This window comes from Alosa alosa, chromosome 11 (genome assembly GCF_017589495.1).
Source record: "Alosa alosa isolate M-15738 ecotype Scorff River chromosome 11, AALO_Geno_1.1, whole genome shotgun sequence".
Taxonomy (NCBI): Eukaryota; Metazoa; Chordata; class Actinopteri; order Clupeiformes; family Clupeidae; genus Alosa; species Alosa alosa.
The window spans coordinates 1802450-1826936 of record NC_063199.1 but is presented as its reverse complement, the minus strand read 5'-3'; the positions used below and the strand labels follow the sequence as shown (position 1 = coordinate 1826936).

At 39.8% G+C, this 24487-nt stretch overlaps 1 protein-coding gene across 4 annotated transcripts in view; it reads left to right on the top strand.

Annotated features, from left to right (window-relative positions):
• The window catches only part of snx1a (sorting nexin 1a), a 94593-nt gene that overhangs the window by 28514 nt on the left and 41592 nt on the right, over window positions 1-24487 (top strand). For 3 of the 4 annotated variants that reach the window (XM_048256496.1, XM_048256497.1, XM_048256495.1), the window contains exons 3-7: window positions 10478-10605; window positions 10732-10792; window positions 12484-12527; window positions 22798-22939; window positions 23029-23107. In XM_048256496.1, the coding sequence (XP_048112453.1) occupies window positions 10478-10605; window positions 10732-10792; window positions 12484-12527; window positions 22798-22939; window positions 23029-23107 (454 nt within the window). The remainder of the gene's footprint in view (window positions 1-10477; window positions 10606-10731; window positions 10793-12483; window positions 12528-22797; window positions 22940-23028; window positions 23108-24487) is intronic. The other variant, XM_048256498.1, reaches the window with a different exon arrangement.

Sequence of the window (24487 nt, the reverse complement as noted above, 5' to 3'; positions counted from 1 at the left end):
GGATATTTTATTTGGGTCGCCAGCATAGCCTAGTGACCATTTATGTTGTGTAATAGGCCTAGCATAGGGCCTACCTCATAGGCGCCGATTTATGTTTCCGTCGGTGGGTGCTCAAACAATTAAATGCCCGATACCAACGGCCATGTGTATGTTGCCATACGGTTTTTGAAAAGTAATGTATGCACTTCAACACTTTAGGAAATCAACAGCAGCCAACACACAAAATGCCAATACAGTTTGCGGGAGTCCATGGGCGTCACCCCCGAGGACATTTCTTAAATGCTGTTAAGCAAAGGCACAATTTTTGTGCACTTTCAGTCACCAACACTACGCCTAAATCACGCATGATCCGTCGTTTGACCCCTGAACAGTTTACGTAACTCAGAAGGTTAATTGCGTTAACCCAAACTAAAAGGAAAAACACTTTGCTTTGTTTTTATAAACAGAAATTATATTTCGTGTTGACATCACACCGTTAAAAAAACGAGATATAGCCTATCCATCCAGAAGCGCGCATTAGCCGACAGTAGTGGAGGCAGTGGTTCTCAAACTTTGCCATATTCTACACTGGTGTAAAAGGCGCGTATGGTAAGCCTATAATATTTTTTGTAAAGATCTGCCAGGGATATTCTTAGGCCTATGAATGGTGTGCCTTCTCACAAAAGCATAGTCACTGGGCTCAGCTAGATGTAGCTTTCTCCTTCACCAACCTGTGAGCCTGTGAGGCAGTCACGTCGTCAGTGGCACTCTCAGGTCCTTCTCATCTGCTGAATCAGCAACATGAGTATTCCACTATAGCATTGCTCCTCATTGCCTTACTCCTTTCCTTTTCAGAATGTTCTTTCTATCCATAATCATAAGTCTTTCTTCAGTGAATTAGCAAGATCCCATCAGAAGCCAACAATCATAAAACACCTGTGCGCGCGCTCTCTCTCCCCTGCGCAAGAAGCTGTCTGCGTGTTGTAGGCTAGATTTGCGTGAGTTCTTTCTATCTGCTTTACTTTTGCGAGTTGCGACCACCTCATCACATTAATAGGCTATGTTATAGACGTTCTATGAGGTACCAGTGTTTAGCTGTGTCACAAAACAATAAGCTTTAACCCTTAGAACCCGATTGACGCAAAGTGCGTCAAAAAACACACCCTCTCTTCCTTGTTACATTGCTCCGCGACTGTTCATCGCAACGAGATAAAACCTTTATTGCATGACAGAGAAGAAGTGGGGCTTTCCAAAGAGACTACGCACTTGTCTGTACGATCAAGTATGAAAATTAAAAAAAATCTTCTCTGCGTTCACCTGCACACCCATTACTCTCGTTTGAATTACTCGTGAACCCGTGACCGCGATTTTCCTGGCTTATAAAAACAGACGAAGTGACTGCAAAATATTAACGTCATGTACACAAACCAACGCTGCATATATTTTGTACCGCTATGCAGTACATCTAGTTTTTTATCCGACTACTCGATTAATTGATGAAATATTCGCTAGAATACTCGATTCCAAAAAGAATCGATAGCTACAGCCCTACCTATAGGATTTCGCGAGGATTTTTTGAGATTGTTGCGACATAAAATGAGTGATTTCGCGACAACTTTTCTAAAAAATTGTGATGGAAGTTGCAGTGTTTTTAGCCGTTTGTTGCAAATAAATTGCGTTAATAAAGTGAAAATTGCAAAAATTAAAAAATTAAAATTGCAACTAAGGTTAGTAAGACCAAAACCACTCTGATCATCTTGATGCTTATTAAAAAGGATAAGTAAGCTTAAAGGTTAGTAGTAAGGATTACAGAAAATCAAAGTAGGCCTACTTTATTTGTGTAAATGCTTTGACTGGGGTTATTCACAAAGAAAGCAGTATAACCTTTTGTAGAACTGACCAGAAAAGACAGCCACCCCCTAAAGAGATGGCATCATGCAGGGTCGGACTGGGAACAAAATTCGGCCCTGGCAATTTTCTCCTGGACCGGCCCACTGCTGGATCGACGACCCCCCACACACACACACACACACACACACACACAAGCCCACCGATACCCCCCATAAATAACAAACACACAGTATCATGCTGTAGCAACACTTCATAAACTGAACCCAAACATTTAGATTTGGACCTATAGGTTATTATAATCACAATAACACGGGGGTCCGGGGGGGGGTCTCTCCGGGATTTTTTTAAATTCTGTTTCTAATCACACCACTTTAAAGTGTTTTGAGAGGGACAGGATTCAAGGATAGGCTACTAAAGACAGGCTCATCTTCTGTCTGTCTCACGTCATGTTACCCCATGCATTAAACCACATGTCACTGCTTGACTAAATGAAAAATATAGGCTACTGAACATGCATGGAGATCGTCATAGTTGACAGAAATTACGATTTGTGCCAACATGTTGTAGAAACACAACCACAGCCTTTAGGCCTATTTGGTGCAAATCTTCTCCTTTACTTTGGTTAGTCAGCGATTCCCATTAACTGTAGGCTATCATCACAAGTCTACACTAGACGTTTTTGCCCAAGTTTGTGTGCCGTCATCACATTTTGCAAAATTAGGCTACCTTCGTTACTAACCTACCAGTTGATACTTTTTACGTGCATCGACTCGCGATTGATTGTGCATCTAATGTAACACTCGGTGGAGAGACTTCCACTTTCCAAGTTTCACTTTCATTGTCGTTGTGAGCTAAAAGGCTACTATATGGGAAATACTTTGAAATTCCTTTTGAGTCCAAACATGAATAGGATTTCTTTAACCTGTGCTACACTTTTCCACCAAGTTGTGCGAAAATTGTAGGCTACCCGGAGTTTTTTTTTTTATGTTGACAGACAAACCGCACTACAGTAGCCTACATGGTGCAGTAAATGGAAGCTCTTCGTAGCGGCAACTAACGTCTATAAAAACAATATATTTATGGAATAAAACTAGACACCTCTGATTGCTGTTTACGGTTAAACTGCGATGATGTGAACACCAGCCAGCGGAGGGCACTTGTATAGCCTAGGCTACCATGCATGGACTCGTAGGCTATATTTCCCCACAAACCAAGCGGCTGCTTGGACAAATCCACTTGAGGGGTGGGGCAGGGGGTATAATCGTAACACACACTGAACCTGTCATGAAGAGGCCAAAATGATTGACCAGTCACCCCCCAATCCAAATGGATGCAACTGCATTTATAGGCTAGGCCTAGGTCTACATGACGGGTATCTAGTAACTTCATATTGATTTTTAAGCTATTAGGCTACACTTCTCTTTAATGACATTACATTGGTGGTGTAAGTCTAATTGACTGCCTGCCACTTTAAGGACGTGAGAGTAGCCTAATTACATTTCTGAGTGAAGGCTTGCATCTCACTGTGTTCGGCTACGAGTGGAAATTACTTTTTGCAGTGCATTACGATATGTGGATGCAATTTGGGATGTTTTCTATGTCATTAGTTAAAATAAATGTTAAAAAATAAGTCGAATGAAATCATTCTTGGATCATAGAAGAGGTAAATTTGTATGTAATTTCTATGATTTTGGTAGCTACACAAACTAAGCCCACAAGCTAGCAAACATGACAAGCTAAAAGGACATCTCCAGATGTAAACGTTTGCCAATGGGTTGCATAGCCTACTCAAATGTCAGTAAACCATGTAGGCCTAAATGAACTTACTTTCATAGCCTAGGAAGGTTAGCAACATCAGGTTGAGAGATACAAGTAAGCAGATCATTAACGTTAGCCTTCTATTTATTGTCACAAGTTATTACACGGCTCTTCAGAGTGCTGCAGAATGCTCCATTCACTTGAATGGGCCTTCCCAACGTTTGGCGGTCTGCTAATTCTCAATAACAGACCGTTGCTAAGTGTAACAGATCGCTGTCAAGGAAAATGGGCTTTGTGCTTCTAATTTACGTCTTTCTTATTACTGCGCAAGGACTGGAGCTTCATTCAAAAGTGAAAGCAGACGGTTGATCAGCTGTGTTCTAAAGAATGTTTGATTCAAGTTCAGCGTGTGCTGTTGCGAACAATTTGTTTCTCACCAAAAGCCACTATGAAACGGTAACAAATAGGTTATAGCCTAGGCTATGTAGGCTAAAGAGTCACATCGTGGGGAGTTTATTGTTTCGTTTTGGCAAGTAGCCGTGTAGGCTAATAAGCGGTATAATGTATAGAACGCCGGTCATTATTGGGAAAATAAGTCCCTTCAGGGCGGAACAAGACCGTCCGGTTCGCCGTGTCGGGACTTATTTTCCCAATAATGACCGGCGTTCTATACATTATCCCTTACTTATGGCAGTCTCTGGTGTCTGCAAAAGTGAGTGTGGAATCTGGTTCAATATTCTACGCGAGGGACTGTTGTGGTAGGTGAAATTTCACGGGGACACTACGATGATTGGTCAAATTTGCGTAAAAGTTGCGGTGTTTGGACAAAATTGCAAGGTCGTCCAGAATTTGCTGGGATTTGCTGAATTTGTGTTAATTGTTGCGATCGCAACATCATAAATTCCTGGAGGGATTGATAAAAGCTCAAAAATATGTATTTATTCATATTAAAAAAAGCTTAATCATCAACAATTCCGTGTTTCAGCAGTGCTTTATAGCTTAGGTGGCTACCTAGGCGAAACATGCCTCCCGCCTTACACTGTAACTACGTTTTGCAAAAAGAAAAAAATAAGAATTTTATAATTTAATAGCTCTTTCATTGTAGAGCTATGTGCACCTTTACGCAACCTCTCCTTGCCTTGCTCTCTCTCTCTCTTTCTCTCTGTCTAGCAATGAACCCGCCCCTTCTCAGGGCTCTACAGTTCACCCATTTCACTCGATTTCGCGTTACCTTACCTCAAGTTTCTAATTTGTGTGGAAAAAAGCAACTGTTTAGGCCAGCTTACTATGCGAAGTGTAACTAATTTCTTCAAATCACCAAATTCATTTGGAAAGTGTAAACATACCAACAATCAGAGGTTAAATTGGGCCGGAGTGCACCAGAGCACAGCTACGCCTCCTTAGGTCCACAACACACCCTGCCGAAGCTCAGCTCAGTCACCTTCAGCACCAAATATTGCTATTCCACTAGAATTATTTTTCATCTCTTGGCAAATACGTGGCATATGAGACTGAATAATTAGGAAGACTAGCCTAGTATTGAACTGCTGTGCGCCAGTAAATTCTCAAGTCCAGGTTCAACTAAATTTCTCGCTGTTTAGGCCTACTCGTCACACAGATATCATACAGATATCACGTGAACGGGCGGAATCTAAGTTGTCCAATGATATTAATGCCAAGTTGCTGTGATAAATGGTTCGCGAGAAACTTAACATTGAACTTCATCATATCATATTTGATATCATACATATATTTCATATCACAAATCTCTGCATACGAACTCAACACAAGGCAAACCGTATATCACAATAAACAGCAGACCTTACCGAATACTGGGATATGATGTATGCATCTGTACAACAAGCGGTTCCCAAGTAATCTGTTTTTTAAATTGCAACAAATTTCTAAACGGTCTCCAACCATGTAGCCAAATTTAAATTTATTATAATGTATTCTCATCTAAACTTTAGCCTACAGTATGTCATAAAGTAAACATTTTTGTAAATTGCTTAACCAGAGTATCCCACCATCATGGTTATGCTATTGCCAGATAATATATAATATATTGCTTCCTAGTGACATTAATGCAAAAATATGAAGAAAAAAAAGACGCAAATGATTTTTTCTTGATATAAGGCTGACATAAGACATATTGCATAAGACAAATATTATCACATCATACTTTCCCAGATATGGGTAGCCCAGACTGTCCTGAAAAAGTAAGATATAGCATGTGTAGATGCCCATTAAAATGACCAATATAACTCTATAACCAAGTTTATCTTAGATTAATTCATTTTAGATTAACTAGCTGAACAACACAGATGACCACCAGGTTACTGCGCTTTCATGGAGTGCTGAAATGTATTTTTGACAATTTCTGAAATTTGAAACTCAGCAAATATGCTTTGTGGTTGTGAACTTATTGCAGTGTCATCATAACTATTCCACCTGTGTGTGCATGGTTAAAATTCTGAAGCGCAAAATAGTTTAGGCTACAGCACAAATATTTACATCCATATATAAAAATAATTAAGTCTAACCTCTGAATTTCTTTTCAAAGTGCACAAGATTGATGCATTTAAACGTTAAAATATACAACATTTTCTTATGGAGGAGCATGGCCCCGGACCCCCCTAGGGGGGAATAGTTCAAGAGACTATCAAACCACATTACAAAGACGAAGTTCACCCAAGGGTAGGCTACTTACAATTTCAACAGCAACAAAGCCAAGTCAACGTCCGTTTTGCAGTCTTTTTAGAAACTACAATCTGACTACATTTTCGAGTGTCATAAACATTTATTTTTTTGTTTTTCAATTAAAATCATGGATGGTATTGTGTCTCAGGGCTCTTTGGATCATCTCAGTCAATCAATCTCAGACACCTGTGATAATTAGTTTGCCAGGTGAGCCCAATCAAAGGAAAACTTCTTAAGAAGGATGTTCCACATTATTAAGCATGCCACAGGTTTCAAGCAATATGGGAAAGAAAAAGGATCTCTCTGCTGCTGAAAAGTGTGAAATTGTGGATAAGATATGAAAACATTGGATATTTCCCGAAAACTTACGCATGATCATTGTACTGTGAAGAAATTTGTCGTTGATTCAGAGCACAGGCAGACAAAGGCATAATAAGGAAGGTTTCTGCCAGAATAAAATCATAGGATTTAAGGCGAGACACGGCAGGTGAAAACGTTGTTTTTTTTTTTTCAATTTCGAGATTTTGAGCTAGTATGTTACCTTAGCATGTATTCTATCACACTACTACAACAAAAAAGTCAGATTTACACATTTAGGTGTTTATTTCATTATATTGTGTCTACTCGCGCCTGTATATTTCTCCTAAATTCAGCAAAAGTTAGCATTCTAACCTTGCATGCACTCCTGCGACCGTGAGCCAAAATATATCATGTGTGGTACCGTTGGAAAGCTCTGCTTTTCCTGTATCATGCTACGTGATCCATATATGGACACTTCCTTTGTATCAGCAACCAATCACTGAGAACAGAATCTCATTGGCTGTCTTTCAAGGCTGTTTTCTCAAAATGAGTTTCCTCTCCTACTCTGAGCACGAAAACTCCACTTCAGAAGCACTTACATACACCAAACTTTCTAGACTTATGCCTAACTATTATATGTAGAAGATTTTTACAGAGGGGTCTGTTGATATATTATTCATAGCCTGACTTACATTACATTTTATGCCTAAAAACATGGCAAAAATCGATTTTTTAGGGCTATTGACAGCATTATTCTGATTGACAGGATAACAAAAGTAGATATTCATAAATCCCTCTGTAAATGTTTCCCTTTCTAATATCTGAACACAATAAAAACATAATTTTGAACCTGGCTGTATCCAATGCTCAGGTTTCGTGACAGAAAACTTGTAATACATTTTTTTCTCATATTAATGTAAGTAATCAACTGGGGAAGTTTCATCGTGATATCTGCTTGTTAAAATGTTTACCCTATTCACCTGTAGTGTCTTACCTTAAAGAGCAGCTGCTAAAATGCCATTGCAAAGCAGCTAACAGGTATTTGAAGCCTCTGGTGCCTCTGGAGTCCTGCAAACCTCAAGGTGTAGGATACTCAAGAAGTTTGCCACCCCAAAACAATGCTCACAAGCAGAAACGGTTGCAGTGGGCTCAGGAATACATGAAGACTAATTTTTAAACAGTTTTGTTTACGGATGAGTGCCGTGCAGCCCTAGATGGTCCAGATGGATGGAGTAATGGGTGGTTGGCAAATAGCCACCATGTCCCAACAAGACGGAGACGTCAGCAAGGAGGTGGCGGAGTCGTGTTTTGGGCCGGAATCATGGGGAGAGAGCTGGTAGGCCCCTTTAGGGTCCCTGATGGTGTGAAAATGACCTCGACAAAGTATGTAGAGTTTCTGACTGACCACTTTCTTCCGTGGTACAAAAAGAAGAACCATGCCTTCCATAGCAAAATCATCTTTATGCATGACAATGCACCATCTCATGCTGCAAAGAATACCTCTGGGTCATTGGCTGCTATGGGCATAAAAGGAGAGAAACTCATGGTGTAACCCCCATCTTCCCCTGACCTCAACCCTATTGAGAACCTTTGGAGCATCATCAAGCAAAAGATCTATGAGGTTGAGTGAGAGGCAGTTCACATCCAAGCAGCAGCTCTGGGAGGCTATTCTGACATCCTGCAAAGACACTCTCCAAGAACTCACAAATTCAATGGATGCAAGAATTGCGAAGGTGATATCAATGAAGGGGTCCTATGTTAACATATAACTTGGCCTGTTAAGATGTTTTTTGATTGAAATAACTTTTGATTTCATAATGCTGAAAATTCAACAAATGACCATTTTTAGTTATTTACAACCTATAAAATGTCTTGAAACTCTGTTGTGCATACTGTAATAATTTGGAACAGTGCATTTTGAGTTTTTTTTTTTTTTTTTTTTAAATACTGTTATCATTGGGAGGTTTGTTCAATAAAATTCAAATTACACTCTTAACGGTTGATGACTTGAAAATTATACTGACTCTCATTTGCATCAACTATTTAGGAAAATCTGAGAAAAATGTAATTTGCATAATAATTTGGAACGCAGTGTAAACCAAATATGGCCTTTTTCAGTTTATTTCAATCAGAATAAGGTGTTTACAAGACACACGCATATTTGGTTTATTCCCAATAAACTGATTCAAAACTGTTTATTAGCTGCATAAAAATGTAGTGCATAGCAGGGTGAGCTTTTGAGGGCACTTAAGGCTCAGACTTTAATTGGCCCTGTTTGAGCACATTTTGATTTGTGTATTTTGAGTTAATAAACTCTGAATTAATTTGATTGATTCATGATCTTTGTCTTATTCTTTCGTTTTCCTTTTTGAATTATTGAAGTTAGTTGTCTTTTTTGTTCTTGGCTGAGCTGCCAGTAAAAGAGCGTGAATCCTCATTAACATCCTGACTGGCACATTTTCTTTTTATTCCACCACCACTTGGGTCATCCTACTCACACACCCAAAGGTTAAGCATATAACATTGATTTGTTTGTTGTCACTGGTTAGAAAATTCAATAAATACAAAATCTAACAAAGTGTCAAAAAAAGTATGAAGAGACTTACCTAGCGCTCTCTCGAAAAAACACTTTGACTTATTTTAAGGAGCCTTATCCAGACAAATTTACTTGTTTTTAGGACAAATTGGCTTGTTTTCAGGATGAGACATCTTAAAATAAATCAAACTCTTCTTAAATTAAGTCAAATGATTTTACGAGAAAGCGCTAGGTACAGTAAGTCTCTTTATATTAATAATTAAATATTATCTTTATATTAATCTTGATATAAGATTAATAAGACTTGGTTATATTTGATTAAATAAGCAGTTTTTGCAGTGTGATTTTTCGAAAATATAATCGACAGATTTAAGGAAAACATGCGTATCTCTGCACATTCTCTCAAGGTTATGTATAAAGTATATGAACATATGTGTATTTTGCGGATTAGCAACACTAAAAGGATGGGAATCCATTATTCTGTTCTCGTACATGTATTGTTTAGGCTCATTGCTGCCACAACTGAAGTATTGACTTAGGTCCCATGTCAGTTGTATGAGAAGTTATGACCTGAAGGCAGTGACCTATTGGTCAGTACAGTGACCAATATTAAAATGTGTTTTGCTGCACTGTCAGACAGGTCTTTACAGTGTAAGCAGAATGATTGATAGTCATATTTATATACACCAAGCAAGAACAATGAGCTTAACAATAATAAAAAAAAAACTGGCCTACCAAAATGTGATACTGACAGGCTTAGCCACCTGATTGATTCATTAATGTTTTTGTGAGTGAAGACTTTTTGAAGGCACTGTAGTATGTTCATGGCCTCATAAGAACATTTCCTCAAGGTCACTGAACATCTGGATTGTAATTCTATATTTGTCTCTCACTCTAACTATCTATCTATCTATCTATCTATATATATATATACACAGTATATTTATATATATTTATATACTTTATGTATTGTATATTACATATATATATATATATACATGAACAAATATTTTAATATTTGCTATTGATTATTATTGTAGGTTCAGAGCTCGAAAAATGCTATTTTGGACAGGTTAATGTCTGTGCATGGTCTCTGTCATCTGGGTATTACTATAACCCATTTCCCTGTAAGCTTTTATCAGCAGAGAAAATATGGCGGTTTTCCTGCACCTGTTATGGGGATGATGATAGTGTTTACAGGCATGCCTGGTACAGACCCATGTGGTTGTATTGGTATTGTGCTAATTGTGCCAGCATTAGTTGTTTACCTCAGATGTTCTTTCATGCAACAAGATTTGTATGTTGTAGCATTTTTTGGAATTTTGACCTTCATCTACTCTTTTCCCCTTAAAGAGGCCACTGTTGAATTATCACTGGACAGTCCGGCAATTGAAAGAAAGAGAGCTGAACCTTCCAGGCTCTTGCCATCTGCTTCTTCCACCTCAAGCATGTCCGAACAACGGCAAAAAATACTGGAAGAGGTAGCCCAGTTAAAGTATACACATCAGATATATTATTAGTTAACTATTCATTCAGAAGTGCTGCATTGTATGGTGGGATTTATGTTAACTGTAATTAATTTAAGTCGGTGTGTGCATTCTCTTCAGCAGGTTGAAGAAGAAGACAAGTTTGAGCTTAATGTCTCTGTGACTAACCCAGAGAAAGTCGGTAAGTGTCACAAAATGGTAAGCCACAGCTTACTGGAACTGATTGAGGTGAATATCCAATCTTTAAATTAGTCAGTACTGAAAAATAAAGATTTGGATTTAACTGGATAACACTACAACAGAATAAAATACGCTGTAAAAGTAGGAAGGAAACGAAAACAATGTGTGTGGTGAGCCATGGATATTAATTGGACACCGATCAGCCATAACATTATAACCACTGACTGGTGAAGTGAAAAACACCTGATTATTATGTGTTATCATGGTACTCATCAGTGGCTGATATATATATGGCAGCAATTGAACATTTTGTCCTCAAAGTTGATGTGTTAGAAGTAGGAAAAATGGGTGTCTGGGTGAATGGCTATCAAAAGTGTTCCAAGGAAGGAAAAACTGGTGACAGGGTCATGGGTGGCCAAGTCTCACTGATGCATGTACCACCATACCATACACCCTTTCATGGAAATGGTATTCCCTGATGGCAGTGGCCTTGTTCAGCAGGATAATGTGCCCTGTCAGAAAACAAAAATTCAGGAATAGTTTAAGGTGTTGACTTGGCCTCCAATCAAGCATCTATAGGATGGGCTGGACAAACAAGTCCAATCCATGGAGACACTTTGAAGCAGGAGTGGATAAACTCTTTGGCTCAAGGGCCACATGGTTTTTGAAAATGGTCCAAAATGGTCCAAAAAAAAACACTGTTTTATATCATTTAAATTATAATAATGACATGTAATTTTGTTTTTAAATGTTAATTTCTTAAGAAATATGGCAAATTCATTAATTAATTATTAAAATGTAGGGTCTGGGCACTCACCGTTCGCAGTGCTCAGTCCGAGGGGCGGGATAATCGGTTGTCTTTTAAATTCCCTCTGCACGCAATAGGACAGCGCTGAGTCCTATGCGTTTTCCCACCAGCGGAGCTAGTTGGCTAGTTTTGCCAACTTAAAAAAAAGCTTAACTCGTGTCACACTGTTGGCCAACAGCAACATCCATCTTCTTTGTTTTCAAATAGCAGGGAATTCAAGCCAAACCGTTGCAACTCTGCCATCAATCATTATGCTAAGGCCACCTAACGACTCTATACACGATTTGATTGGCCTGATAGAAGTTTAATTTTTCAAGCTCACAAGCCAACGGAGAGTTGCTAGACTAGCCCTGGAAGCAAATGTAATTTGCTGCCGCTAGGGTGAAAATGTGAAACCAGCATTTTAATGATATTCGATAATTGATCCGCGGGCCACACTGAGTGAGGAGGACGGCCACATTCAGCCCGCAGGCTGCTAGTTGCCCATCCCTGATCTAAACCTAGACAATGTTCCATGTAATAAAGCTTTTTATAAATAAAACTTTAAAGGCACCCTATGTAATAATTACATTATTGACTCCAGTTATCACATTATTGAAGGGTTTTGTAACCCAGCCAATTATATAATAACCAGTCAGTAATGTAGTTAGATTATTATCAAGAAGTTATTACGTTATTGGTTCAGAATTGTTTTTATGCTATTGACAAGTTATTACATTATTGGCAGTAATTATGTTATTTGCTGCTACAATACAGAATTTGCATATAAAAAAAATAAATTATATGTGGTATTTTAAAGATTTACCAAATGTAAACAAATGCTGTAATTTTTACATTAAGCATGGCTTTGTTTGTTTATTTATTTATTTATTTATTTTTTATAGGTGACGGAATCAACGCCTATTTGGCCTACAGAGTATCCACACAGGTATTACAGAACTTTAATCATTTACATATGTTTTGCCTTATTGTTTAAAGAAAAGGAAAAATGGCTTCAAGTTCCTCGGTATGCACAGACTTCTCTTGGCCACTTAACATCAAAAGAGTTCCCATTATTCGGTAATTACTGGACTTTGACCGGAAAAATCTGTAGAAGTCCAAAAATTTAAATATGTCTCTCTCTCTCGGTCATAGTGTCTGAAGAAAATAACATTTTTAGTTTGGAAACATCAGTTTCATTCATTTAGATCAGTGGTCCCCAAACTTTTTCTTCCGAGGGCCAGCTCACTATGCCTGGCTCTAAGAGAGGGCCAGAGACTCGGAGTATATTAGTAACCATAAATAGCTTAGTGCTGTGAACAACAGCAGTCTACCTTAGTTGAATATTCCATTACATTTAATCATAGGCTACTGCAATTTAATACCATTGTTAGCTGTGTTTATATTGCAATCATGCCATATCAGTGTAAAATGTAGCTCAAATGAAATATTACTAATAAAAAATAGCATTCCCAAAAGTATTAGCAGGGAGTCCCAAAAGTGTATTTTATTCAAAATGTGTGAACTTTGCATACACAGCTCAAGTTGTGAACAAGCAATATCATACAAATAATTTGAAGTTCTCAAAATATGAGAGTTTTATGAAGTGCTGGCAAAAACATCTGAAATGACCACTTTCACTCACCTGATGAGAACTTGTATGAACATTTGAACGAGTGAATAAAATATAGAAAAAAATATCCCAGCAAGTCCCAGAAATATGACTTGAATAGAAGTTAGTTAGTTATTAACAATTAATTGATAAACTTGTAGAATACTTTGAGCACTGATGCAGTCAGCATAGGCCTCTTACATTGTTTGCAGGTAGGTCTACATTTCATTCCGTTTTTTCGATGTAAAACTTGAAACAGCGCCAAAACAACCACCAGTGGACAAAAATAGTATTACATGTGTACTGTTAAGACTTCGCCATAGAGAATGAATGGGGAAATTTGAGGAGGTTATAGTTTGGCGATGTCATTGCTCCCATGCGGGCCAGATGCTATAAACCACGGACATGTTTTGGGGGGCCACCCAAAATGAAGTGGCGGGCCATATCCGGCCCGCGGGCCGTAGTTTGGGGACCACTGATTTAGATGAAGTGCACAGTGAAAAGGTTAAGTAATAATCCTGAATAAATATAGCTGCAAGCAGCAATGAGGGGGCCAAGCAGTAAGCAGTAAGAGTTGGGATTGGATTGGATTGGATTGGACTGGACTGGACTTGACTGTGTTGTGTTAGATTGGATTGGATTGGACTTGTTTGAATTGGACTGGACTGGATTCGAAGGTCACCGAATTTATTGTGTGTCCTCAAGATGTACTCCTAAGTCCACATACCAAGTTTGGTTTAAAGTGGTGAAAGTGTTGATAATTATAGCACCCCTATTGGTGAAAGCACACCAAATTAATTGTGCATCCTCAGGATGTAGTCCCAAGTCCACATACCAAGTTAGGTTGCGATAGGTGAAAGTGTTGCTAATCATAGAGCCCCTACTGGTCAAATGTCACCAAATTTATTGTGGATCCTTAGGATGTGTTTACGACTCAACGTACCAAGTTTGGTGTCAATGCGAAAAAGTCTTCCTAATTATAGCGCCCCTAGTGGTCAAAGTACACCAAATGTATTGTGTGTTCTCAGGATTGGGTCCCGAGTCCATATACCAAGTTTGGTTTCGATAAGTAAAGACGTTGCTGAGATATGAGCAAATTTCCTGTATCTCTAGCGCCCCCCTAGTGGTCGAAGGTCACCAAATGTATTGTGTGTCCTCAGGATGGGATCCTAAGTCCATATACCAAGTTTGGTTTCTATATGTGAAAGCATTGCTGAGATATGACCCACGTCCTGTGATTATAGCGCCCCCTAGTGGTCAAAAGACTCCAAATATATTGTGCGTCTTCAGGATGGGGTCTCAAGTCCATGTACCAAGTTTGGTTTCAATATGTGTAAGCATTGCTGAGATATGAGCCTACTTCCTGTGATTATAGCGCCACACAGTGGTCAAAATGTACCAAGTTTCTTGAACCTCCTCCTTATTGGGTCCTGAGCACATGTGGTAAGTTTAGTCTTGATACGAGAAAACCTTGCTGAGATATCACTTCACTTCCTGTTTGGTGGCTTTGCTGACAATTTTAATTGGCTGTTTCGGGCGAACGGTTTTAGATTTGAAGACGAAAAGAGAACTTTTATGAGGCTTAGTCTAAAGATCATCTACACCAAGTATCATGAAAATCGGACAAACTTGTATTTTTGATTAAATCCAATATGGCGGCCTAATCAATTACGATGACATCACAATTTGGGTAAGGTCAGCCTATGGACCTCAAACAGCATTAACAGACCCCACTAGTACATTTTAATTCCAAACACAACAGCAGCTACAAGCCAAAACACATTTTTCCTAATTGCAGCGCCCCCTAGAGGTCAAAGGTCACCACCGTTTTTGAACATCCTCCTGATGAGGTCTTGAGTCCACGTACTAAGTTTGGTTATGAAACATGAAATGGTTGCGGAGATATGAGCTCACTTCCTGTTTGGCGGCTTCGCCACAAATTTTGATTGGCTGTTACGGTGGAGCAGTTTTAGTTCCGAAGACGAAAAGGGATACCGTGCGTTGAACTCGGCTTGGTCCAAGGATTCCAACGATACCTGATTTTTGAAAATCGGGTCAACGGGTCAAAAGTTACGTGCGTCAACGCACATCCAAATTTGGCCTGTTGGTGGCGCTAGAGCGCTTGAGGTGCAGGCATGAAACTTGGTGAAATGAATCATGGGACTCTGCCTAATTAGTGTGGACGGTTCTATGGGCTGCCATAGACCAGACGGTTCTATGGGCTGCCATAGACTTCCATGGCAGAAGAAAGATGATGCGTAAAAATAAGAAAACGTACAAACACAATGGGTGCCTTCGCAGCTTCGCTGCTTGTTCCCCAATTAACAGCCTACAGTAGCCTACTTTAGTCAATCAACTGAATCATTCACCCTCACAGAGTATGTAGAGATGTAGAGAATGTTCTCTGAGAGTCATCAGAGATCAAGAGGTGAACAACAGACGAAACAATTCCTTCTCCAGCTGTAGTCAGGGTTTCTGCGGGGTCATAAAAGGCCTTCAATTTCTGCGGGGTCATAAAAGGGCTTCAATTTAATAAGAAGTTTTGGCCTTAAAAAGTCATAAAAAACATCCGGATTTTCCATATAAGGTCATAAAGTCTTGAAATTTCCCTTGGGGATCAATAAAGTATCTATCTATCTATCTATCTATCTATCTATCTATCTATCTATAAATTACATTTAGTCACGTCTTAATATATGCTTTATACGCTCGTTCATTCATTGGTTCTACCATTGCTTTTTCCCCCCGAGAAATTTGCTGGCGGTGACATTCATTCATTCATTCCACTTTTGTAGTTTTGTTCGACAACTACAATATCTATGTGGCAGTGCAGCAAACAGACTTGTCGGAAGGATTTCACAGACTTTTGCTGAAACCCGTACGAACTCCGAACTCCCATGCTTCGCTGCCAATGTTTTCTTTTACAGTCTGTGGTCTAGTGTTGCACCAGAGAGGGATGAAGCGGGTTTCTGTGAAAGTCTGGCAGTTAAATCCATTAAGAATGTCTGTGTTGTTTTGAAATAAGACACGTATTTCATGTTAGTGTGCGCAAAGTAGGGCTGAACGATTTATTGCATTTGCGATAATATCGCGATATGATGAAACACGATTTTCAAACCGCAAAGGCTGCGAGTTGTAATATGTGACGTCACCAAAACGCATTTATACTTGTGCTTGCCGACGCGCCACCGACTCTTCTCACCGACCACTGAAGAAGCAAAAAACGTAAACAAGAGGACCAGCTAACAGTGTCAAGAAAGGTCTGATCAGTAGAGCTACTTTGGTTAAAAATAAACCTCTTCATTACCTTTGCCCGAACCTGCCATGTCCCTGGTTCTAGTTCATAATTCCCCTGTGCTGCTACTCTGGCTGGTAACTTTGTTCACTTGTCCAGCTGACGATTAAAACTCCACGACTGTTTAGGCTGCACAGCAGCCATTCACCTGTGCACTGGGGACTTTGTTTACTGGAGTACAGTGACAGTGGGGGGCATTTTGCGATATCCAAGGGGTTGGCGGCACAAACATTTAATCTCACAGGTAATGATGAATTGATGCATAATGTTATCCGCAAGTAGTTGACACAGCTAACCACCAAAAACCCAGCTGTTCTAACATTACCACTACCAATAATGGAATAGAGATGTCTGCCCTTTGTGTCTTGATCCCAAAGCTGTTGCCATTTAATAAGAGAATTCTGCCACACAATACTCTTTCCTTCAGACTTAGACAGTGCCAGAGGAACATCTTTGAGCCATGAACCTTCATTTTCGGAACAAAAAAGGCTGCTCCAGTAACCCCTGACTCCTGATCCTTCGACCCATCAGTGAATATTAAAACACAGTCATGGTATCTTTCTTCTATATGACAGTGAAAACTATACACTAACTCCACTTCAGGATCTTTTTCCTTAATTTCAAGTAGTGTCAGGTCAATTTCTGGAACATGTAGCTGCCACACAGGAATCACAGGCCATATTACTGTTGAGCAAAAGGAACAATGTAGAACATTCATTTCTCGCGCCACAGATTCTCCAGTCCACCCAAAACTCGGCAAATCTGCCACCACACTCTCCCAGCTTGGCTCAATAACATTTCTCACAGGATGATCGGGTCGCTGACCCATCAGATTTACCCAATAGTTGGCCTGCAACTGTCTTCTCCTCACCCCCAGAGGCATTTCCCCAGTAATCACTTGCAAGGCGCAAACAGGAGAGGACCGCACAGCTCCAGTACATATTCTCAATGCAGTAGCCTGAACTACATCCAGCTTGGCCAGCACAGATGCTGCCACAGAGGCATACACCAAACATCCATAGTCGATCCTCATCCTGATCAAGTATATATAGATCAATTTCAAAGAGGCCAAATCAGCACCCCACTCTTTCCCAACAAGACACCTCATTAAATTCAGAACAGTTTTACACTTGTCTACTACCCTGGAGATATGAATTCTCCACGTAAGTCTAGTGTCAAAAAACACACCCAGGAATTTAAAACAAGGCACCCTCTCCACAGGACAGTTGTACAGTTGCAGTTTCAGACTATCGCATACTTTCTTCCTCGTAAAAAAAACATTGCCTTCGTCTTCTCCACTGAAAATCTAAAGCCCCACTTCCTACCCCAGTCCTCCACCGTTGTTAGAGCTTCCTGAACTCTCTTCAAAGTGTGTTTCACATTTCTTCCTCTTTTCCACAAACTACCGTCATCAGCAAAGAGGGACTGTCCAATATCAGGCTGTACTTCAGAAAAAATATCATTAATCATTATATTGAATAGGAGGGGACTGACCACACTGCCCTGCAGAGTTCCATTTTCAACTAAGCAACGCCTTGATATATCCTTCCCTATCTTAACCTGGATGCTGCGGTTATTTAAAAAGTCCATTACCCAGTTGAAAAGGTTCCCCCAATACCTAGCATATCGTACGCTTTTTCAACGTCCAAAAATACAGCCACAGCAATTTCTTTATGTACTTGAGCTTTTCTAATTTCATTCTCGAGACACAAAACTGAGTCGATTGTATTCCGACCCTTTCTGAACCCACTCTGATATCTAGACAACAACCCTTTTTTCTTCAACAAAGTACATTAATCTTTCATTGACCAGTCTTTCCATCAGCTTACCAAACTGTGAGGTTAATGCTATCGGGTCGGTAGTTTACAGGGTTAGAAGGATCTTTGCCAGGTTTTCTGATAGGCACAATGACCGCCTCTTTTCCATCCTGGAGGAATGCATCCTCCTCCCACACCCTATTATATAAATTCAAGATTGCCATCAATCCCTCATCGCTCAAATGTGATAACATTTTATAACAAATTTCATCCTGTCCAGGGGCTGAATTCCTGCACCTCTCCAACGCATTCTTAAGTTCCAACAACGTAAAGGGAACATTATATTTGTCCTGCAATTTCTCCTTCGTTTGAATAACCTCACCAAAAGTGCCATTGTCTCCCTCTCTACCTCTCCTTTCCTGATCTGAGAGATTATCAGAGCTATGGACCTTGCTCAAAGTCCTCACCATCATTTCTGCCTTCTCAGCATCAGATACAGCCAGCAGGTCACCATCTGAAAAAATGGATAATCCCACCCCCTCCTATTACCCTCCATTTTCTTAATCATACCCCACACCTCCTTAATATCCACACTATTACCTATTGTACTGCAGTAATCCCTCCAGTAAGACCTCTTACTTCGCCTGATGACCCTCCTAACTACAGCCTGTGCCTGCTTATATTCAATCAGATGTTGAAAGTTATGTGTCCCTCTCAGCTGTCTAAAAGCCCTTTTCCTGGCTCCCACAGCATTCTCACATTCCTTATTCCACCAAGGAACTGCATTTCTAGCCATCTTCCCTGAACTTTTTGGGATTGACTCCATGGCAGCCATATAAATCCTTCGGCACAACTCACCCTCATGCCCCTCCACATTATCCGTGCTTGGAACAGACCTAAGAAACAGGTCACTTAAGTCCCTAAATCTTTCCCAATCTGCCTTTTCAAAAACCCACCTCCCAGCCCTCCCACCTGGCCTAAAGCTGACATCAATATCCAAAGTACATACAACAGGATAATGATCACTCCCAGTACTGTCTCCATGAACTTCCCATTCACACCTTGATGCTAACCCACTAGATGAGAGAGTGTGATCCAACACATGCCCCGTTCTAACATCAAACCTTGTGCCCCTACCATCATTTAAACCAATTAAGTTCCTTTCACTCAGCAGCTCCTCAATCACCTGACCATTACTATCAGTGCTACTTCCTCCCCACAAAGTACTATGAGCATTAAAGTCTCCAGTCCAAACCACATTTCCACTAGCTCACCAAGAGCTAACCGTTTGCAAGGGTTATAGTAATTTATGATGACCATCTTCCTTGAACCCACCCATATTTCCACCACCACATACTCCTGTCCATCCTATCCCTCCTAACAATTATGTAATCAAACAAAACAAAATCAATTACATTACATTCCATTGTAAAATAATCATGAGAGCAAAGTGTTCACCCTTGGCCTACACTCTCCTGGCTTGGAGGGATCACACAGAGACCATCCCTCACTTCCTCCCACTTTAGTCTCACCATACCCAGATGCTGAACCGCTGCCTTTGTAATAATTTGGATCCTTTCAGTTTTCGACTTTACCTCTGCTGTCGCATTGATCACCCCTGCAATAAACGTTACCAGGTCCATTTTCTCCCCCCAGCCATATTCCTTCACAGGTCGAGCCACAGTGCTCCCCGCCCCACCTCTAACCACTGGCAAATCCCTACCAGCAGGTCCGGCTTGGTCAACTCTTCTTCAACTCGCCTCTGCATAGGACACTTTATTTTTCCGCTTCATATTATGAATTTTAGTTTCTCTTTTCATAATCGCGCAGCCCCAGTACTTTGCACTGTGTGCCCCTCCACAATTACAACACTTTGGGCTCGTTCCCTCACCACATTGTCCATACTCATGAGCTCCCCCACATTTTGCACATGTTTGCACTCCTTTACACACCTTAGCAGCATGACCAAATTTCTGACATTTAAAACATCTCAAAGGTTTATGTATGAACTCCCTCACTCGATATCTCATGTAACCCAAGTAGAGCTCAGTGGGAAATTCTCTAATACTGAAATGAATCAAAATCGACTCTGTCTCCTTTTTCTCAGCTCCCCTAGTCAATCGTGTTGCACTCTCAACGGCCCTACATTTCTCTTTCAGATTCTTAACCAACTCACCCATCTGCATTGTCAGAGGAATTCTGTATATCACTCCTTTACTCCCTTCACTACCAACTTTCACCACTTTCACAACTTTCGCCTTCCCAACACATTGCAACCGGCCAGCCTTCACAACCTGCTCCTCAGACACACATCCAATCAACAAATTACCGTCCTCCAACACTCTAGCATTTTGTATTATCCCAATCTGACTCTTTAGCACGATTTTTCCAAAATCGTTCACCCCTTGCGCAAAGTATAGTGCTTCCCGTAGCCTATGTGTTTTTTCTCCTTACACACACACACACACACACACACACACACACACACACACAGCTTTCAACCTGCAGCTGTCATGTGATAAGTAGCCTACAAGGAGACATGGCTGCAAGTGTGATGCTATGGCCACATAGCAACAAATAATAGTAGAATATTAAGTTGATTTGCTGACTTGCACCTCTCAAGTTTGTGTTACTACCCTACCTAGGCTATGGAATTTAGTTAATTTACTGTTGGGTTTAATGATATGCAGTTTCTAAGCTAAAACATTTTTTGTCACATACAGCAATCATCTCCTCACCATCCGCTAGCTGCCTATCCCCTCAATACACTGTAAAAAAATGTGGTCTCTGTAGACAGCCCAGGCTCCAAAAATGGCAACAAAAACACCATGAGACCATGAAATATAAAAAAATTCAGGAAAACACGTTCAGGAGAGTTTCAATTGCGAGGGAGGAGGAGGGAGGAGCAAGCTAGCTACTGTAGCTCTTTGTTTTGTTTAAACGCAAACAGAAGTGACGTTACCCAACATCGCTTATAGCACCTTTAATATTTTGTTACAGTTGTGGCTAAAATTTTTGGTACCCTTCCACAGGAAGAGAAAAACATTTTCTCAGAAATAATATGCAACTATACCTGAGAAAATAGCTTTAAATTTCATCACTTAATTAAGCCCCATATTAGTAAAGTTACCCAGACAGCCTATTCCCACCTGAGAAACATTGCCAAACTGCGACCTTTTTACTGGTCTCCAAAAAAATCATATAAAGAAATTGGAACTCATACAAAATTCTGCTGCTAGACTTTTAACTAAGACCAAGAAGAGAGGGCACATCACCCCTGTGTTAGCTGAACTGCACTGGCTCCCTGTTGTCTATAGAATTGATTTTAGGGTTCTGTTAATTACTTACAAAGCTCTAAATGGCATAGCACCTTCATATAGAGCCTTTAATAGCTTATCAACCACAAAGTAACCTTAGATCTCCCCATGCTAATCTTTTAATTGTGCCCAAAGTGCTCCACATACAAAGAGGAGAAGCTGCTTTTGGTGCATTATGCACCAAAGCTATGAAACACCCTGCCTCTGTACATCAAACAGACAAATTCTGTAAACATCTTTAAAAAAGACCTGAAAACATACCTGTATATGGGAGCTTTTAGTTAACTCACTTTTATCTTGTAGCCTATTTCTTCACATTATTTTACATTCTGCTGCTGCTATTTACACTGTCTTCCTATTTTGCATTAGTTATATCTCCTTACCATCTTGTGAATTCTCATTTTTACTTAATTCTAAATCTTGGATGTTTGATTTATTGTTTTGTTTGTTTGAATTATAACATCGTTGCTCTCTATTATTGTGTTAAATGCTCCAAATGTAAAGCACTTTGAGCTGCATTCTGTGTATTAAAAGGTGCTATACAAATAAAGCTTATTATTATTTTTTTATTATTATTATTCTCTCAGTGGGTACCAGCAAATTCAACCACCACTGTAAATTTTAGCCTGACGAGCCAGACCCACATGAAGATGTTGGGTCTGGGAACTTACCATTGGCAGTGCTCAATCCGAGGGGTGGGATGAACGATTGTCTTTCAAATTCCCTCTGCACGCAATAGGATAACGCTACAACTCATGAGTCCCATGCGTTTTCCCACCGGTGGAGCTAGTTGGTTAGTTGGTCAAACTTTTGGCAACTTAAAAAAATGTAAATGTAAATTAATGTAAAACGTGCTTTGTCACTACCTGCATTTGCTATGATACTGTAGCTAGGCAATGACGAACCCCCTCATTTGCTCAAAGCAAACTGACGTGTGAAGTATGTGCTGAGCAATTACCTCCAGATAACTCAAAGTCAGATGACCAGCATGTGGGGCAAAACATCAGAAAAATTGTGTATCACCAGTGACGTGAAAATACTTTAATTTGTAACACGTATATGTATTTATCTATGTACATTAGCCCTTTGTACACTAAATACCCATAAATTGAGGTACTTCTGTATACATTTCCATGTTCCTACTAGATATCCCTACTATTTTAGCCCTATGAAAATGATTGGATAATGCAACATCTGCTTGTTGTCTCAAATAATTAACCACAAGGCCTTTTCCTCAGACTACACTACCAATGTTTAAGAGCAAGACCTTTGTAGTAAGAAGGCGTTTCAGTGATTTCCTTGGGCTGTATGAGAAACTCTCGGAGAAACTCTCTCAGAATGGTTACATCGTCCCTCCACCACCAGAGAAAAGCATTTTGGGTAAAAGTTTTCTCTAATACAAAAATCTGCATCTACTGTTTGTTTCATTACTTTTGTGTTTAATATAAGTGTGTCTTGTTTTACAACAGGGATGACAAAACTGAAAGTAGGGAAAGAAGACCCCTCGTCTGCAGAATTTGTTGAGAAGAGGAGAGCTGCTCTGGAGAGGTATCATCTTGAAATATTTAACTGAGCACATGTCACATAAGTATAAGTATAGGTACTCTTTTGACCTGTGAGGGAAATTTGGTCTCTGCATTTATCCCAATCCGTGAATTAGTGAAACACACTCAGCACACAGTGAACACACAGTGAGGTGAAGCACACACTAATCCCGGCGCAGTGAGCTGCCTGCAACAACAGCGGTGCTCGGGGAGCACTGAGGTGTTAGGTGCCTTGCTCAAGGGCACTTCAGCCGTGCCTACTGGTCGGGGTTCGAACTGGCAACCCTCCGGTTTCAAGTCTGAAACGCTAACCAGTAGGCCACGGCTGCCCCCATAACATACAAAAGGCACACACATAAAACATTGCAATGCCAAGGTCTTTTGAATAGATCAATTTAACTGGTCAACTTTAGTCAACCCCTTCTTTGGAATTTCAACATGGCAAAAATCTTTTTTGCTTTTCTAATTATTTGGACTGCAACTGTTATGTAATGCTATAGTTGTAAGTGAATGTGTGTGTCAGGCTGATGGAAAAAACCCATCAACTGTGAACTGGCTACACATTCTGCATTCAGTTTACCTTGATCCCCTGGATAACCAGCAGAGTAGTAAAATCATGTAATGAGTCTCCTAGAAATCTTCAGTGCCTGTACACTGCAAAAATGGCTTATCTAACTAAATGTTATTAATCTTATATTAACAGTAAACAATGTAGTTGGTATTGTTTTTAAAATAAAGAGACTTATCTAGCACTTTCTCGTAAAATCATTTGACTTCATTCATTATTAATAACACTTATAGATAGAAAAAGTTTGGCGAAAACGGTCTCAACTTTTCTGCCCTATGATTGCTTCATAGGTTATCACGTGACTCATGTTGTAACCTAACCTCAGGTCCAATATACATAACATGGTGGCTCAGGTGTATTTTGTGTTATTTAAAACAATAAAAGTAACAAACATGTTCTGTGCTCTTGTATAGCTCTATCAATCAGTCATGCCTGACGTTGATGTGGGAATCATACTGAAGCATTCTGTTATCTTAAAATACAGGAAGCAGCTGAAGCTGAGTGAGTCAACCTTAAAGTGTAATTCCAGCGAAAATTGATCAAGTCAGTTTTTCTGCATTAAAACACATCACATAAACCGTATTTTTCGTTGATCAACCACTAAAAAGCTTGCTCCGGTATACGACAGTCCTTTTTTTCTAACATTATCAATAGAAGTTCAAATAACACTCGTATTCTATTTTCAATTGTTGAAAAGTTAACAACCCCCCCCTCACAATTAGCGCCTGAACTTCTCTCAACTAATAAATACAATGAGTTTTCATCTTTTTTTAAAGGTAAAATTGACAAAATCAGACTCAGCATATCTGCTCAATT